General features: G+C 32.2%; 2 protein-coding genes across 3 annotated transcripts in view; both read right to left on the reverse strand.

The window, feature by feature from the left end:
• The window catches only part of LOC134855047 (uncharacterized), a gene marked incomplete in the record, with an annotated part of 110,863 nt that extends 99,356 nt beyond the window's left edge, over nucleotides 1-11,507 (reverse strand). Inside the window, 1 exon segment of the mRNA XM_063871426.1 lies at nucleotides 10,548-11,507. Coding sequence (XP_063727496.1) covers nucleotides 10,548-11,463 — 916 coding nt within the window.
• Nucleotides 11,508-15,203: 3,696 nt separating this feature from the next.
• LOC134855137 (multifunctional protein CAD-like) overlaps nucleotides 15,204-20,083 on the reverse strand; it is a 66,007-nt gene continuing 61,127 nt past the window's right edge. For both annotated transcript variants that reach the window (XM_063871548.1, XM_063871547.1), the window contains 4 exons: nucleotides 17,998-18,162; nucleotides 17,404-17,505; nucleotides 16,992-17,086; nucleotides 15,204-16,781 (listed from right to left, as the gene is read on the reverse strand). In XM_063871548.1, the coding sequence (XP_063727618.1) occupies nucleotides 16,664-16,781; nucleotides 16,992-17,086; nucleotides 17,404-17,505; nucleotides 17,998-18,162 (480 nt within the window). In that variant the 3' untranslated portion in view covers nucleotides 15,204-16,663. The remainder of the gene's footprint in view (nucleotides 16,782-16,991; nucleotides 17,087-17,403; nucleotides 17,506-17,997; nucleotides 18,163-20,083) is intronic.

Raw genomic sequence — 20,083 nt, forward strand, 5'->3', positions numbered from 1 at the left:
GTTTCCCGTTGCAAACGAGGGAAGTCGCTACTACGTACAATCTGCGCATGACTTGGACCTCAAAAGGAGAATCATTTTCACTACTAGGCTCCATAGAAGGGGTGAGAATAGAGATTTATACTGTACTGAACATGCTCGAGATACAAGGAATAAATGCTTCTTCTCTAAGTTATATTTGATCGAGAAAAAAAAGCGTCAATTGAGGGATTAGATTAGAAAATTCAATAAGCAATTAACAAAAAAGTATTTAAAATCGAAACTCAAAACTCAAACTCACTCACAAAAACCCACAACCCGCTTTTCAGGAAACTCAAACTAAGATTTTTCAATCAAAAAACTTTATTTTAACTTTAAAAAAATAAATTACAAATCAAATCTAATCAAACTTGAAAAAAAACTCTCGAATACAGAGAAAATTCTCCTTTAAATCTATGACCTCACACAATTTTAAAATCTGAAATGCATTTTCGAAGTATTTAAAATCTTGTAAGACTCTTATAAAATTTTGAGTTCCTATGACCACGAACGTTTTTCATAAGACACATATAATATCTGAACTTTGAGCAAAAGCTGACATTATTTTCACAAATTTTCAGTATTGATAAGATTGATGAAAAACTTTCCGATGACTTGCACAATAATTTATTTTTATCAACTAAAACTAATCAACACACTTATCGTAAAACCATATAGAATTTTGACAATCATACCTTCGTGCATTTTTGCATGGGTCTCTCATCATGACCGAAACATGTTCCAGCATTCTCAGATTCGAAATGCTGCAAAATAATTGTTACAGACTAGCAGAAATTCTAAAGTACTAAAAAAAACACGAAACAAAAAGTTGCTGCTGCTCAATTTTATAAAGGGCGTTCGCCACAATACAATTATTTTTCTTTGAAGAAACTTATTTTTAATTCAACTTTTGAATTAAAAAAATTCACCTGTTAATTTTTTTGTACTAATCTTTCAATATAAATGTATAGGCTTGACATTGTTATACCAGTAAAATTTGTTAAAAAACATTTTTACCAGTATATTTTATTTAAAAAATTAAATTTTAGTAAAACATGAAAACCTAAAACAAAATCTTTTTTCACATTTTTAACAACATTTTTGATCTTTCTAATTGCCAAACTAAACAAAAAAAATCATTTTGGGGTTCGAAACGATTATTTTGAAAAATTTTTAATAGCTCAGGCTCGAAATGTATAAACGTTGCAGCACAATAGAATAAAAATGGACTCTAATTTAATTTAAATTTTAAAATGTTTTTATAGAGTTGCTTTAAATCGATCTTACTCCGTTTCAGCATATGTTTGGCCGAGCAAATAGTTTAATAAGTATTTTCATAATTTCATGAATTATTTTATACCAATTCCAAGATAGAAAATAATTTCCCATTTTCTCTGAGAAGGAAAAACTTTAAGCTTTTTTGAACCAAAAATCGATGTTTCATTTTTTCGTTCAACAGGATTGTTTTTTTTTCAATTGTTTGTCTCAAAAACTAAAAACAAACAAATAACTTTTAGGAGGCAAATTAGGTCTTTTGAATTTTTAATTAATTCGATTTTTTGTTATGACATTAGGAAAGCGTGCAAATCAAATGTAAATCGATAAACATAAGTAAATGTGGTTTTATTTTGGATTTTTTAAACTTTTAATTCTATAGAAAGCAATTTCAACACTTCTCAATCAAATGTTACCTGTCCGGGCTGCCAATCGACCAACTTTGGTATGACTTTGCGAAATTTATTATAACAAATGACATAATAAGCAACAATTGTAACAAAATACGATGATGTGGCAAAATTTGATTCATTTTTTAAAACTCACTTTGCATGCTGTTAAAACTCTGCTTTTTGATCAACTAAATTTATACCAACTGAAAAAAATAGTTGTTGATTCAATAGTTTTTCCGGACTAATATTAATAGAATTTGAAATAGTTTTCTGATACAGAGAGAAAATTTACATTCAAACTTCTAAAAATATTGCGTGTTTTTGAGTCAAATTTAACCACAGACTTCCCTAAAGTAAGTTTTGCCTCATGTGCTAGATTATTTTTGCTGCAAGCAAGAACCGAGTTTCCAACGATTCCGCTGCAATTTGCTAATTTGTAAACATGCTGCTAGCAGAAAGCTTCCGGGCTTAACAAAACTGATCGTTTTTGAAAAACTATATTGAGTTTCAAAACAATTATCTTTCAAATTTTTAACAGCCCATGGTTGAAATCGAAACCATTAAAAATAAGCGGGCAATCATTCAAAAATGGTTTAAAATATTTTTAAAGAAAAAAAATCATATAAAATTAAATAAGATACATGCAGCTACTTACGAAATGAAACTAAGTTGCAATTTTTTGTTTTTTGATTCAGACATGATTTGTCTAAGTTATACAAATGACAAGAATTAAGCGTAAGTTTTTGACGGACTAAAATTGGCGAGAAGCATCCGTGCGTTTTATAATGAGATAAATGCTGTATTTGGGCCATTGTTCAATCAAAAACAAGTCAAGGTGTTATGGTATCGTGTAACGGGTTTTTTTTTAATGTTGTCTGTTGTCAAGTGTCGACAAATAACGTCCACAGTTATCAATTATCATGTGGGCTGGACTATATCGCGCTATGTCACGTGATTGCGTATGTTTGTTTCTTTATTTGTTCATCTTTATTTATTTAATTATCTGTTCTTCTATTTATTTAATTATGTTTAGTTTGCTTATATTTACTTATAATTTATGTATGTACATATTTATTTTTGTTTATTTTTATCACGTGTTTTGTTTATTTATTTAATTATTCTTTCTTTCATTTAGTTTTGCTTTTATTATTTCTGCGTGTGTATTTATTTAATTTATTTATTTTCATTTATTTATATTATGGGTCAATATAGCAATATTTTAGCGTATACATGTGTTAGTACCATTTTTAGTTCTCGAACTGTTATTTTATGATCTATGTCAATATATCAAAATTTTAGTGTATACATGTGTTATTACGATTTTTAGTTCTCGAACTGTTATTTCATGATCTTTGTCAATATATCAAAATTTTATTGTATACATGTGTTAGTACCATTTTTAGTTCTCGAACTGTTATTCCATGATCTTTGTCAATATAGCAAAATTTTGGTGTATACATGTGTTAGTACGATTTTTAGCTCTAGAATTGTTATTCCATGATCTTTGTCAATATAGCAAAAATTTGACGTATACATGTGTTAGTACGATTTTAAGCTCTCGAACTGTTATTTCATGATCTTTGCCAATATAGCAAAATTTTGGTGTATACATGTGTTCGTACGATTTTTAGCTCACGAACTGTTATTTCAGGCCCTTTTTCAATATAGTAAAATTTTGGTGTATACATGTGTTAGTAAGATTTTTAGTTCTAGAAGTGTTATTTTATGATCTTCGTTGATATATCAAAAATTTAACCTATACATGTGTTAGTACGATTTTTAGTTCTAGAACTGTTATTTCAGGCTCTTTCTCGATATAGCAAAATTTTGGTGTATACATGTATTAGTACGATTTTTTGTTCTAGAACTGTTATTCTTCAATTATTAGTTGTTCAAGTTGTTTGGTTTTTGCTTCAGTTTCTATGCCTTAAAAAAAACTATAGAATCACTCGATATGTTAATGGAATATAAAACTTCATTCTCGCCAATTAAGTATTTGGCGACTGCACCCGACTCAAAGTAGGAAGCTGGAGCAATTATTTCTTGAAACAACTAGCAAGTCAGTTGCAACATTTTTCAATAACACGCTTTTTGTTATGAGGCCGATCACCGAAGTACAACAGCTAAAAACAATTGAACAACTCAAAAACAAATTTTTTGCTCAAAACGACTGATTCTAGAAACTTTGTTGCACGTTCAGCAATTCCGTGAAAAGCTTCAAGTGACACTTAATTCAAGCAGCTTTGCAGCATCATTTACCAGAGATTGCTGTTTCTATGAACCTGTTTCTTGATTTCTTGCGCACAATAAAAAAATACACTTTCGAAATATATCTTATTGTTCCGACTTTCGATACGAAAGTAACGGAATATTTGTGCTCAGGGTGGGTTTTTTTTTCTTCAGACAAGTTTCGACTTTTTAACTAGCCATTTTTGACGGAATTTTCTTATATCATTCAAAAGGTATTGTTGTCTTGAGCTTAAATTTGAAAAGATATTTCACCTGTGATCATTTTTCATAAAGCTATGGGGGTTTAAAGATTGCCAATTTGGCCAATTTGGGACAATTAACGCGCGATATATTTCGCGCTATTAACGTGTAAGCGGAGTTTTAATCCGTCTTAGAAATCGTTCCAAATTGGTTGGAAGAAGCTTATTTGCCATAATTGATTTGTTACATGGACGAAATCTATCCTTTTGTACTTTATATGGCGTGTGGGGGATAAATTTCCTTAAAAAAAATTCAAATTTTAGAAAAAAAAACTTGTTTTTATTTTATTACATTTTAATTTTATAGGTTATTACTGCTCCTTAAACGTTAAAAGGCAGTCGGAACATTCAGGGCTTCGCCCTGATACGAGCAGTCTTGTTCATATGATTTGTTTTCCAAAAAATGGAACTTGTAATCAGATTTTTTCTTGCGAACAGTTTTTAAAAAAATGAGTCTCTTCTCCGTTAGGTTCTGATTCCAAATTAATCAGCAAAAAAGGGTACTTTTCTATCTGGACTTTTTGTCAGTATTTTTTGATAAAATTAAAACTTAAGTTACTCTAATTACAACTGCTTGCAATAAACGTTTCCAAACACTAGACAAGCTGATTGAAAAGCCAAACTCAATAAGCATTTATCGAAACGGGTTTTAAAAGTGTTGCTCACTTTTCGCTTTCAAAAGTATTGACTTTAAACTGTTGTCATTTGAATACTGAGCTATTCCTTTTGTTTTATGCTCTTGAAACAAAAAGCTTAGAAAACGACATTTTTATTTTTTTGCCTTTAATTTCAATGGATTTTTCTATTCACTTGATAATAAAGATCTCTTCGCTTCAGATTGGTTCGGAAAAAGAATGTGTTTTATTCGAGACACACTTAATTGATGTTTAGCGTACAGAAAGTTTTGAAAAACTAAAAAACTAACTCAATTATGACACATCGTTTTATAAAAAACAAGAACCTAATAAAATAACACATTAATGTGAAAAAAAACGTTTTTTAGCAGTGCGCAGCCTTGAATCTTGAATGCCATGAATACTTTGAACTTCTAGATTTTGTTGTTGAAGGTATTTGACTTCTTATGACAAAATTTTTCTCCTATGCGCATAAATAAGAAGTTCATTTTAGTTAATTAAACCATAATGGGGTGAAAATTTTTTGTTGTATATCACACGCATTATCAGAAAAAAGTTTTCAAATGGATAAAATTTTACTTTTTTGAAGTTGGTTCTCAATTTGAAAAGCTCTACGGGTTTGAAGTTGAGGACTAATTTGGTACATTTTGAACCTTTATAACTTGACACTTTCTTATCACAAAAAATATCTATTCAATTTTGAGCTCAGAACATAAATCCGTTAAGTTTCGGTGAAATCAAAGGAAAGGATATTCACTAGAAAGGTCCTTGATATTACATAATATTGCTTAACATGGCCAAATAATTGTCTAATTTTAAAAAAAATTGGGAATCGAAGCAATTTGCCCATAGTTATAAATGAAATTGTTAAGGAATGAAGCACCATCAAGTGATTCAGTGCATTTAATGAGAAAAAAAAATCACAAGAAAACAACTCGACCGAACTTTGCAGAGTTTGATCAATTTGGAATAATTAACGCACAAAATACTGACTGCTATTAATGTGGAAATTTTATCCGTCTTAGAAATTGTTCCGCACTGGTCAAAAAACTGTTTGTCGGAAAAAGCAACGCATACCAGAAAAAGAAATCTCTTTTTTAAACTTTAAATGGCGCTTGGTGTGATACTTACATAAAAACTCATCATTAAATTTAAAGCAAACACTGCTCCATAGATTTTAAAAAGCAGTCGGAAGATTCATTGATTTGCCTTAATACGAGTAATCTTGTCTAATTAACTTTGAAACAAGTAATTTACATGTAAATTACATGCATTCAGCATATTGCTTGTACCATTTTGCTCAAGATTAGCAAAACGAAATTTTTTTTTTTACAATTTTGCCCTGAAAAATCTTATATTAAAAATTTGCAGTATCGTGAATTCGTATACAGAGCATGTGCACCAATCACTCCACCAAGACAAAAATGTTGTGTATGTACAAAACCGTTTGTCTCAAGGATTCTTACTATTGTTCAGAAACATACAATGCTTAAAGTATCCAATTATATCGATTACAAAATTGTAACAACTTATATATTTTTTCTGTGCACACTTTGCATACATTTCATCATATAATTTTTGGCCTCGAACTAAAATTTTCACAAAAGAACCAAAGAGAAAAAGAAAGCATTAATAAATTTTCCGAAAAATGTGTAATGCAAAAATGGTGAAAAAAAAATTTCCATTCCTTCTAAAAAACATAAACTATAAAAAAAGAAACGTTCGATTGAAGCAGATGAATTTGAACATTTTTTGAAGCATGTGATGAATAGTGTTGAGTTTATTCGAGTTTGGTCCATGAATTGAAGTTGCTCGCAAAAATTTTATGAAAATTGCAAAATTCTAAATTTGGGCAAAAATTTTCAAAGATGCTGTTTTTTGAGGTTTAAATTTTAAAATATCACGTCTTGCCCAAAATATGCAATACAAAAAGAGCATTTTTGAGTATTTTAGAAAAAAAATTATCTGAAACCTCAATTTATGTATCAAAGACTACGTTATGCACACAAAAATTGATTTTTCATTCAGAACAAAAAACGTTTTTTGGGAAATTTTTTTTGGAGTACAAAAGTTGATTTTTCCAAAATAAAAAAAGTTTTTGGTGCAATTTTGAAACAACTTCACTGAACAAAGTATACTGACAACGTCACTGAACTGCTAATAGGAATACATGCCAATCGACACCCCCGGATGCCATTCAGCTATCCGAGAACGAAATTATTTTCCGGCTATCCGGGTATTCGGCTCCGTGATACGCCACCGTACCAAGGAGGGATAGTGAAAGAGATCCGAGTCAAGTAGAGATATGAACTATCAAGGGTACCTTATTGGTGCTGTGTCACGGAGCCGAATACCCGGTTAGCCGAAACATAATTTCATTCTCGGATAGCCTAAATATAAATTTGTTCCCGGATAGCCAAATTTTTTTGTTCCCCTTGATAGCCGTTGAAAATTACAACAAGCATATTATTAAATATTAAAGCAAACTATATAACCGACAAGTGCAAATCAACACAATTTTTTTTCATTGCTTTTTTTTTATTTCGAATACCCTTTTGCCCCAAATTTAGTCCGGCTACTTTCTACCGCTACTACAATTTTTCCCGATATAATTAACAACCCCCCTCCATATTTTTTAACCCCAGAATTGATAAAATTACAAAAAAAAATCCAGTGAAAATTCATCTCAAAATTTCACTATTAAGTTAGGTTCTCTAAATGTTAGTTAAGTTCAAATTTTAAACATTAATTGTTTTAACCAGTGAAACAAAACTCTGTTATCTTTGTTCTCTGACTTGGTGTAATGTTTTAAAAATTGTCAATTTATTGGGTAAAACTATTGGGGAAAAAATGAGAAACCTTACTTCAATTTTTTTGTCAGAAAAAATTGAAATGAAAAATTTCAAAGGCTGGGCAATTTAAAGTTATTAGCAAAATTGAAAAATGACTTTTCAACAAATGTTTCATGAGCAAAAATTGTTGCTAGGCAATTTTTTGATGAATACTCGTCTTTTTGAAATATTTAAATTTTTCTCATTATTTAACTGTAACAGATCGCGACACTTAACTAATTGGGTTCTGTTTTACTTGTTCATCTGCCCAGAAAGTGACAGATTTGATTGCCTGCGTTTTTTCAACGGACTACTCTGTTCGTTTGACTAAAATGATCTCTTCTTTTCAATTTAACTCGGGGTAAGACTGTGATTTACGTCTCGATTCATTCATTTTATTTTAGCTTAAGGGAATTTTTCGAGTTATGAATAGCTCTGTTCCGGATGATCGATTTATGTTCAGATAAGATGCCATTCAAAACACCGAAAAAGATTACCATAAAAGTCTATACAACAAAAATGTTTTTCAAACAATTCCAAACATCAAGTGTATAAAAAAAGCTCATCATACACTTTCCATATATGGAATTTGTATGATAAACATTTTTCTATCAACATGGCAGACCAAGCAGTCAGTTTTAATGAACTTCGAAAAAGTTGGTAGCAACGAATTTTAAAAACTTTTTGGAAAAAATGCTTATCCAAAAATTGTGTAATGGAAATTGTATAATAGTTATCTTATGGCGAAAACTTTTTAGTATTATTAACTTTAAAATTGACCCTAAGAAAATTTTTTCGCATGCGAAGTTTAATTTTTTGTGCCCATAACGTAGTCCTGGATACACGAAGGTATAATTTTTTTTCTTTTAACCGCTGGATGAAATTTTTCAAAAATCTACAAAAACGCCCATTTTTTGTATGGCATGTTTAAGCCTTAATCAATGCCAGATTTTTAAAAAATCATATTTTGAAAAATTTTATCTTATGAAAAATTTTGCTGGATTTAAAAGTTTGTTACTTTCGTTATTATTTGTGTAAGACAGCTCGTTGCAATTCAGGTTGTTTTGGATGCATTGTAGCTGCAAGGCCGTCCAATTTTTAGTGACTCTAGTGTTGAGTAAACCAAGGTCTTTCTAAATTGTGCTCGGTAAAGAACACTACCCAAAAATTTTCAGAAATAAAACAAAAAGAAACCAAAATTTTGGTTTATGGAATTAAGCTTGTCATACAATTTTCATAAATGAAAAAATTATTGCCACAAAGACTTAACGCATCTTGTTGTGCGTACTGAATTGCATACAAGTGTATGGTAACAAACTTTTCACACATGGAAATTGTATGATAAGAAGTTTTGGTCAGCCCGAATAATATAAAAACTTTCTCGCATACTTAAAACAAGACTGCTCGTATTTGATCGAAGTTCATGTTCCAACTTTCCAAAAAGTGAATGAAATACAATTGGACCAAAAATATCAAAACAACCAATTTTGTGCCGAATTTCGGCAAAAGTTTCCTGACGATTGTGCTCGGGCAAAATAATTTATCAAAACAATTTCAATTCATTTTTTGCCAATTTTTGACGGAAATTTAATATATAATCTGAAAGTTATTGATACTAATTGTAATCTAAAAAGCGTATAGGAAGATGGAATAAAATCTAGAAAAACTCAATATTTTCTCTTTTTACTGAAGATATTTGAGTTTTTTTAAACCATAAGCTTTTGAATGACGTTACAAGCCTTCGCTCCAATAAGAATAGTCGAGTTTAGTTGCTAATTACTTTTTAGAAAATATTTCCGTGAAATAGATCACAACTCATAAATTTTCGACATCACTTACTTATAATATTTTTAAACCAGATTATTCAACATTATACAAATCAATATCAAGAGGATTACAATTGCCAAAGTTAGAAGATTCGTGCAAAAAAGTTAAAGTTCAATCGGAAAATTTATTGCAAGCGAACAAAAAGCAATTTAAACAAGGATAGTCGGTTAATGTGCAAGTCGCGCAGAATGTTCCAACCAATTCAATGGTCTTAAGAAAACAAAAAAAAAACAACAACTCAAAAAATGTGATTGCATGTAATCTGTTTACAGTTTCAAGTCCCACCTGAGACAAAAATGAGCAACACTTGCACTTTCAACTACAAAAGAGGTTGCCTACAGCACAAAAAATCTCAGTGATGAGGCAACTACAACTACAATCTTTGAGCAGACACCTGTTGAGGGAAAAACAAATTGATTTAATTCCACCTTCCTGAACCTGCAAAGAACAACACTTGCAGTTGCATTGAACGTTGCTTGCAAGACAAGCATAATTTGCATACTGCATATTTGAATAATGCATTCGTATGTCCTGTACTGCATGCATGCTGCAATCTGTGCCTAAAGTTATTTATGGGCAAAAAGTCTAGTACCCGATTGCAATACCCTTGCTTATCGCAAGAGTCATAAAAGTACTTAATTACAATAAATTATTTTCTTTAAAAAAGAATACAAAACTTCGACAAAAACGTGTGTGTGAAACGGAAAAAAACATAACTTTAAATTAGTGGAGTTTACATTGGAAAATTTGTTAGCTTGTACAGTACTGATTTTAACTATCCGCACAAAACGAATTAAACCTGAAATTTAAAAAATGCAAATGGGGTTGAATATAAACAACGCATGATTAAGAGTTTGAGCAGAAAAAAATATGCATTTTTTTGCGAATCTTGGGCTTTAAGAGTTTTTATTAAGAAGAATCAGTTTATTCGGAAAAATCCCTAGAAAATCTGAAATTCAAGCCAGAGAGGGTAAGTTCTATAAGATGGAGGAGTCAAATATGTCAAAACAATGTCATTCAAAAACTATAGGCGCGGTTAGTTAAAACTCAAAATTAAAACACAGAAGTTTTTGCCCGACTTACCGAGGGAAAACTTTCGTTGAGCGGCTAATTGCGGGCAGGATGCTCGGAGTTCCGGAAAGTGTTTCTCGCAACCAGGGGAAGACGCACAGCTTCCTTCGGCAGTCGTCGCAATACTCGGCGTCAGACATGTTGCGCAATAGTCATGAGTATTTGCAGCCAATGTTACGTCATAACTCTTCTTTCTGTCAAATGTTACGTCAATGCTATTGTTTTTCACCGGTATTATGTAATCGTAGTTCAAATGGTCGGATGTTGAGTCGCCACCAGAACGGTAGTTGCCTTCGAATGATGTTTTTTTGGTGCTTTTAGCTTTACAAGCGCTATGCGATCTTTTAAGATGTAAGATTTCGTCTTTGGAGATTGAAGAACCGCTTGGAAAATGGTTTATATCATCTGTTGTTTTCTGTCTGTGATAAATATTTTTGGCAGCTTCGATATTTGTAAAGTTTTGATGCTTCGGTTCAGTTCGCCAAGGCGATAGTAGAACTTCATTAGGAATTATCGGGGGTATAATTGGCTTAGATATTGTATTCAACAGCTCCTTTTTAGACAATTGTGTTTTTCCTCTGACGTTACTTGGTTTCTTTTCTTGGCCTGTATTTGAAACAGAGCTTTCGGGCGAGTTTATTGGCTTAACCGAATTAGTAGCTTCAGCAATTAAATTTTGATCAGTTGTTTTATTCGCATTTGGGCTTTCTTTGTCTGGGGCTAGAATTGCCTCAACTTCTGTAGCTTCAAAAAACGCGCCGTTTGCTTGCAATTCATCTGTTTCCAAATTCAACGTAACGGTTTCTTTAGTAGATATATCGCTATTGATGTTTGGTACATCATCAAACTCGTCAAAATTAACACTCTGAAGGCTTTGTTCCAGGGATAAATAGGCATTTTTTTCATAAGAAGATGAAGGAATGCTCATAATTTCAACAATAAGTCTTTTGAAAGGCTTGCCAATTGTGCATACAACTAAAATTAGTGTCACACAAATTCGGTAAATTGCATCTGTTTTTCAAGGTTGGGTTATTTCCGTTGTATTATTAATGTCAATTCTTGAAGTAACACTCAAAAATTCGCTAATAAGTCTCGATTTCTGAGGCTCGAAGCTTTTCAAGATGAAGAAATTAGTTCACTTTTTTAACGAGTGAATTTTTGTAGCACGAAAGTTTTCAGTTCACTTATGTCAGCAAAAGTCCGAAAAAAGTCAATTAGGCAGCGAAAATTAAAAGAAGCACCTCAGGGCTGAACCACTCTTGCGGAAATTAAAAGATAACAAAAGAAGTTTTACGACTGTCAGCTTGATTAAGTGATCAAGTATTCGCCAGGAAATTTGAATTTTTCCGAGAAACAAGCATGAGAGTCTGCCCAACTAAAATAGATGAAACAGTGGTTCAGGATTATGATGATTAGCTGCTTAAACCAGAAATTTGATTTTAAAACTTAGCTATATTTCAGTTTTCAGTTTAAAATTGTATGCGATTTGAGTTCATTTTTAATAAGCGCGTGTACACGATGTCAAAAACTTGAGAAATAAAAAGCGGTAGTAAGGAAATATTAATCAAACGTTAACCAATTACTAAAAAACTGGCACGGACAGAAAGTCTAAGGAGTTTTGATGTTTTTTTTCTTCAGAAAATGACATTCAAAATGTCAAGTAAACAAAAAAGCAATTTAAAAACTTCGGAGAACAGGAAAAACACCAGAAACTACTAATGAGATTGTTTTATGCACGTACAGAAGAGGACCTCAATAAGCGAAGGACAAGTAATACAGGAATATACTTAAATACTTCAAATGAATTCTTACAAGAAACCTCCGTTAGAACAAAACTAATTTCAAATAAATGTTTACGCGAAACCTTCCGTTAAATCAAAACTATCAACAAAATGATGTTCAAAAAATCGGAAGATAGTGTCAGTGTATTACCCAAAACTTTAATTTCCGTGTTAGACCAAATGTCTTTTAATAAATGAGCTATCAATTGAAAAAACGGAGACAACAATCCATAATTTACCTAGGCCTACGCAGTTTGACTGCGATGCTTATTCTTCACATTAATGCCCCCCCCCCCCCCCCTAAAACAACCCCCTAACATGAATGAAAAATTAATTAACAAACGGTTGATCACTGTAAAGATTACAGTAAAAGGACTTTATAATCGTAATTTGGTCTTTTTAGTTGAAAGAAACCAGTATCGTCTTTCTGAGTAGGTGGCTAATCGTTATGAAGGTTTCACATCATTATGGAAGCTATTGCAGTAATATACGCTTTTTCAGTCCCCTTCATTTTTTAGCTTAGAGGAAACCATTTAAGGCAAAAAGTGTGAAAAAAATGTAAGTGATAGTTAACATTTTCGGAGCATAATTTATTGTACCACGAAGTAATAAACTGACACCAAGCATAGGCAATTAAGAGACTTTCTTTTACCTCACAAAATTGTAGATTTAACATTTTCAAGCTAATTTGCGTCACAAAAAAAAACAAACTTTAGATCAAGCATATTATATTCATTAGAAAAATTTAGTTTAAAGTGAGTTTCAAGCTTTATCTGCAGATAACAAACTGAACAACTGAGATAAAGGACTCATATATATCATTACGTATTAAAGTGTCAGCAAGTCATTATGTCTGTTTTTCAACTGTGAAAATAAAACCACGCAATAATGGGCTCGTAACACAATACATGAGAAATTTTCAAGGACAAATTTTGCTTTAAGCCACCATTTTTCGGATATACTATTAGTTACTGGGAAAAGATTGACAGAATTGACCAATTTGTGAAAAAAAAGGTAGCTCAAAAAATCTGGGGTCAGACCACTTTGAGGAAGTTTCAAAATTTTTATTTTCCAGCTGAGGTTTAGTGCTGATTTAAGTTATCCGGTCAAAACAGACAAAACTTGAAAACTGGAACGCTTTTTTCTCCATTCGGGTTGATTTTAGACAAAAAAAACATACAACCAATCCAAATTAGAATTAAGCATAATTAGAATGGCGCAATTTAAAATGCAAAAAATTAAAGTATACGGATAATGCAGCAGGTACCTTAATAAATCAATTTGAACCGATTTAAAAGAGATACAAAAAATGTAGCTGAACACAACAACTACAATTGATTCTAAATCGATTTCAAGCCTTGTTGACAATTTTTTTTGCTTTCGTTTTCCTATGGATTTTGGCATAAAAAAATTGATTTTAACCATTTTTATTAATACCAAATAAAAACAATACAGATTATGTACAGCTTAGCTTTCTTTTACTTTTTCTCATTTATCAAACACAGCCAACTGAAAAAGAGTTGTGAACGCTAAAAACAACATAACTTGTTTTTTTTGCAAAACCCCCCACCCATCAGAATTCGAATAAAAAATAGATGGCCTTAAATCTTTTCGAATTTCTGGACTAATTTACATTGACATTTTCTTCATGAAACTAACCCAATTTGAGAAATCTGGATCAACACCCAATAAAATTTGGATATTACTTCGCGGGGAAACCTCATTTATTTTTTCTTTCGGAACTAGAATTCAATCTCGTTTTTTGTGACCTTTACACTCTTGCTCGTCAATAGGGGAGTTAGCCTTCCTTTTATTAATGGAAATGCACTCAAATAAAAAAGAAGTCATACGTCAAGTCGCAAAAAAAATTAAAAATAAGCGTGAGCAATTTTAAGAACTCTCCCTGAAAAAAATAACCAAGAATTGTTTAAGCCTTCACTATGTTCATTAAACGATAGAGAAATAGTGGAAACAAAATTTTACCTTATGCTTTTCAATTGAATTATTTTGATAATTGGACTGAAATTAATTATGAAAATAATAAAAACCTAAACTTTCTGCACAAAAAATTATTTATTTGATTTTCTTAATTATATGCAGTTAACTTCTAATTACCGAGGGAACCCTTAGTTTTGCTTAATTTGAAAGGGAATCCCTTAAGCGCAATAGTTTGTGTAAGAACTCCCTTGGAGTGACTCTGGCTCCTGTAGCTGTGATGGAGGTTTTTTTAGTACAAAAGTTTGTCTAAGCTTCGGAAGGAAAAGAACAGATAAATTAGATCAGTCTTATTGAGAATTTGATGATTTTCACTATCTTGCGAAAATCCATTTTTGATGGAATAAAAACAACTTTTTCTATCAAACTATCAATTTAATCCATTCTAAATTGATTTACGTATATAAATGGGCTATCGTAAATGGAATTATTGCATATTTTTCGGATGAAATCGATTCAAATTAATTTCAATCTCAAGTTTGTCAGTGCGCGTTTCGCTTTCTTGTCTCGACTCTGATTGGTTTATACAGTATTTGTCCATTGGCTGACGAGCATGCATACGCGGTTATCTTCTTAATGCTACATAACCCTTGTCCTCCTTTGAGTGCCGCTCAGGGTGCATCACAGTTACTTAAAGCAACTCACAGTGTTCAAATGTCTTTTGTTTTAAGGCACAAAATTATCAAATTAATGAATGATATTGTTTAGGAAATCCCGTTCGCTAGAATTAATTTCAGCCAATCCGATTCGACCTTCATGATCCAATAAAAAAAAGAATTTTCGGGCCGTATAACCGAAATGGCCCTTGTTCAGTAGTGAAATTATACTAACAATTCACGTAAACAACCTAATGAGCTTTTAAAATCTCAGATGTATCTCAAGGAAAACAAGCTTGCGGAGATTGTAAATTTTGACATCCAGTGTCGCAATTTACCAAATGGCGTCAACTTACAAAATCACATCAACCAAATAGAATGAATGAAGAACAAATTTATCAAGGTTTAAACACACAAGTACTCATTGATCATAAGATAAATCCGCTTAAATAATTCAGTCAAAAAAATAATAAGGTAATGCGTCACTTTATAGTGATAATCAATTTTAAAGATAAACAGCAAATTACCACCTTAGAACAATTCAAGTGTGGTAAATAAGCGATACAAAATATTGCACAAAATAAGGCACTTATTTTTAAGGGTTCGTTTTGCATTATGTAAAAGCCGTTTTGAAGCTCTCAACACGCTTCACTGACTATTGTCGCTCACTTTTCCATTTAACTGTCAGATATAACTAGTGAATATTCAGTGAAGCGTGCGTCTAGAATTAAGTTAAATACTGGCACCAAATTGATGACTTACTTTCAATCAAGTTCAATATTGATAGATGACATATTGTACCTCTTACAGCTCGAGTAAGATAAAATGTTTTGAAGGAAAAGGAGTTTTGTGGCCTTTTTCCTTAAGTACGAGTATCAGTATGATTATTAAATTGTGTGTTCCTTTAAATTTGTAACTGCACATTTTTTTCCGATTTTCCATATTATCAATCGCTATATTCTCGTAACATCGTTTTGTGTCATGTTTCCGTATTATTGTCGTCTTATTCGACCGTTTTTTTTGACAGTCAGTTCCGCAATGATGTGTCAATGTGCAAATAAAACCTGCAGTCACGAAATTTTTTTAGTCCAATCCGACTACCGAATAAATAGGAGCTCTTGTTATAAAAACTGTAGTTCAAATTTCATATGATTAGAGAACTGAAGGTCTACTTCTGTTCCAAGTATTCAGTTCCATTTGATAATAATTTGCCCATCGATTTTTTCAATTTCCAGCGAAGCTTCTGGGGTAGTTTTTTTTCTGTAAACTGATCGCTTTGTTTTCGCTCAAAATGCTGAAACTATTCCAGTTTCCTTCCACATTTACCTTCCATATTTAAACAAATTTCCTCAGACGTTTCCGTTCTGTCGTTTTTTTCCACTCTTTTTGTTGCTCTGTTCCCAATAATTGATTTTTTTGATAACTGTTTACAATCGTTTTTCGAAATATCCGAATTGATTTTAGACAACTTTCCCAGCATATAATTTCCTTATCCTGTGATTTTTTCTCCGCATTTGAACTGTTTGAGTTTGTTGTCCTTGAGATTCTTCAGTCATTTTTGAAGTTGATGTATTTGAATTGAATTGAATTACAAGTCTTTTTTCGTTGTAGTTAATTAAGCAATAATTCTTCTCTTTTTCTTCTTTCTGTTGGGGCATGAGCTTTTTTTAGAGATGATAAAAATATGTTTTAGTGTTTTGCCGATTTTGCAATAGTTCTTCTCTTTCCGTCATATTTTTTCTCTTCTTATCTCTGCTCACTTGAACTGAGTGAGTCTGTTGTCGATGAGCATGGTGAGCAGTGCCATCCTCACATACATGCCGAACTCACTCTGTCTGAAGTACACTGCACGAGGATCCGCGTCCACCTCACAGCTGGAACAAAGGTCACACATAGGCTCATGAATTCTTATGCTTATCTACAGTTAAGGCCAATTGAGAGCAAGTCTGTGACCTATCTTTGTTCTGAAAATAGCGTTTACAGGTTATTTAAATTTCTAAAAACTCGCAATGAACAAATTCCTATAGTGAACAAATTGAAATTCGTGAATAATATCAAAAAGAGCCACCCTCTCGCAAACTGACCTTATCTCCTGCAATCGTGGCAGAGGGTGCATCACTATCATCTTCTCTTTTGCCCTGGTCATCAACTGAGGAGTCAGGCGGAACAGGTTGCAGCTCTAAACACCTTACTGAGTGATAAATATTCACCAGCAATAATTAGACATAACCGCATTTAGTTAACTATACCAATGTATCAGAACTATATTATTATTTAATCACACGAACCAAGATATACTAGTGCCGATGACAAAATTAGTCTTTTTGGAATTTAAACATATCATAATTTCACTTGCAGTTTCATAATTGGTAAACTTTTATCGATAGGGTTTATCAAAACAATCCTTGTAAAAACTACTCGCACGCAGCGAAGATGAAAACATCAGCCCAAAAACTCAATAAGAGTTGAACACCAAATAAGAGACTGCATGTCTACCTTGAGGTACTCGCTGTTGTCTGTGAATCTCTCCTTCTGAATTCTGGTCATGTACAACACATCAGTGTCTGCAATCGCCTCTTCTAAACTGCATCCCTCGATCTAAATACACAACACAGCTACACTTAATCATCCAACAAACCAGTTACGAATTATATTCACTCATTGAACCCATAGTCACAGAAAACTTCTTATTTTCTTAAAAATTAATTGCCATTTAATTTTGTGTGAAAAACTTATTCAAGTAGGTCAAATTACTTGTTAAAATTTTTGCAAAAAGCGAGTTCTTCCATGCAATCCATCAGCTTTAATCAAAGATTTTTTGCTGAGCTTCAGGAAGCTATTTTTAATCATGAGTGAGGTAAGCAAAATGAAGAAGTTGAATGAGATACTCTTTGGTCAGTCAAGGCGAGTTTCCGATACATGCGAGAAGAAAAGCTCAGGAATTAGGGTTCGCTTTGATGATATTTCATGACCTCAATATACTGCCAAGCGGCCTTAATTTCGAGCATATTAAATTTCTCTTGATAGCAGCATTTTCGATAATCATTATCCCATTTCAATTCCCGAACTTATTTCGTTATGTGTAGTGACCTGTGTGAAAGTAGTGCCATGTTGCTCTACATATCTCTTCACGGTGTCTGGCATTCTCAGATTAGAGGGGGACACATATCGGAGGGTGATGTTGTTGTAGCAGCAGAGCAGTTTGGCCAATGAGTGAACCGTACGACCATGTTTCAAGTCACCTACCATCGTCACCTGAAACTCGTTAAAAAAATTTAACATTGATCGATTGTTTATGTTAAAAAAAAACAGAAAACACTTTTGAAATCATGAGTTGTATGTAAACTATTGGGTACTAAAAATCGAAAAAATATATTTGAAACTCAAAAAACTAAATCTTCAATACGTATCGAATGATGTTGTGAGCTATCAAGTTTTGAAATTCGAAAATTCCGTGCTGACTAACTATAGGGGAAACTGAAACTATACTTTTTGTTTCAAGGGAAACTTTTCAATTTGCAAAAAAAAATAGGTTCTCTCCGGTTTCAAAATTCCGTGCTGACTGAGCAGAATAACTATAGGGGATACTATACTTTTTGTTTCAAGTGAAATTTTTCAGTTTGCAAAAAAAAAACAGTTTCTCTCCGGTTTCAAAATGAGTACCTTTGCAGTCCAAGGCAGAAGTACCAAGATTAAATGTGTTGATGAAGATAAACAATTCGAATTTTTTAAATAACAAGCAATGATAGGCTTCAGGAATTCTGTTAGACTGTTGTTAACCTGAAACAAGACTGCTCGTGTATCAGGGCGAAGCCCTGACTGTTCCGACTGCACTTTACGGCCAATTAATTTATTTGTTGTTGAAAAAATGGCGAAACAAATGAAAAAGAGAAATGGGAACGCAATTTAGAACGCATTAATCCGCCGCTTACGCATGTTAAAATAAAGCAAGAAATCGCGCGTTACTTGTTTAACTTGGCCGATTAATCACTTTTCAAACCCACTAAGTTTACAAAAAATGATCACAGGTGAAATATCTTTTCAAGTTTGAGCTCAGGACAATAACACATTTCAGATGCTACACAAAATACACACTGAATAACAAAAGCACACCAACTATAAATATTCCGCACTATAAAGTGCAATAAGAAAAAATAGAAATAAGCCTCGAATTAGCAAAAATTCGGCTACGTCTATGATTCGATCTGCGACTTAGAGATAACGAGTCTCAATCACTAACCACTCAGCTACTGACGCTTAATAAATCACATACAGTAGCCAAAGATCAAGTATAGAACAGATGCTATCAAAACTCCAATGCTGCATATCGTACTTATAGCAAAAATGTGACCAAATAAGAGAACATTTTATGCTAGGTAGATTATAAAAAGAAGATTCGTACTGATACACCACGCTGCTCGCTAGAGTAAAAATCTTCGAAAGTCGTAACAAAAAGTCTTCAACATGAAACAAGAGTAGCCGGTTACTGTGCAAGTAGTACAAAATGTCAAGTAGTAACATAGTCTTAAAAAATACAAAAATACTTTTTCAAATTAGTGTCGTTCTTTTCGTCGTGAGGAGCAGAACGAAAAAACGAAGATTGGGCATATTCGACAGTCATAATAAAATAAGTAATTGGAAAAAAATGTAGAAACATGACTAGCAAAACGAAAAAAAAACATGAACAAACAAAATTTCCAAATTTTTTTTGCAGTTTTTTTGAATTGTTGATTCCAAAAAAAAACACCAAAAGACTCAAAAATGTTTTTACGTTTTAAATTAAACTATTGTATGATTTCAAGTCATTAAAATAAGCTTTTGCAAGCATGCTCGCTCGCTTTATTCGCTCAAATTAAGACGAAAAACCTTAAATTTCAAAACGATTTTTCTCGACACTGGGAGAAATTTGTGGAATTTTTTTTTATGTTCGAATCACGACTGAAAGGGCTTTACCACTCAATTCTCTCCAATGATTATTTGTGGTAGCTGATTTTCCGAGGAAAAAGGGGTTTCAAATGGTCGGAACAAAAAACTACATTTTTTCATAATGCATGGTAGTCGAAAGAATAATAATTATTGAACTAGCCAAATTAGTAATTGTCAAAATAATCTAATCAAATTAGTAATTGTCACATAAAAAAAACTAAGTATGAATATGACAACTGACACATTCGTC

The sequence above is a fragment of the Symsagittifera roscoffensis genome, chromosome 10, assembly GCF_963678635.1.
Source record: "Symsagittifera roscoffensis chromosome 10, txSymRosc1.1, whole genome shotgun sequence".
Lineage (NCBI taxonomy): Eukaryota > Metazoa > Xenacoelomorpha > Acoela > Convolutidae > Symsagittifera > Symsagittifera roscoffensis.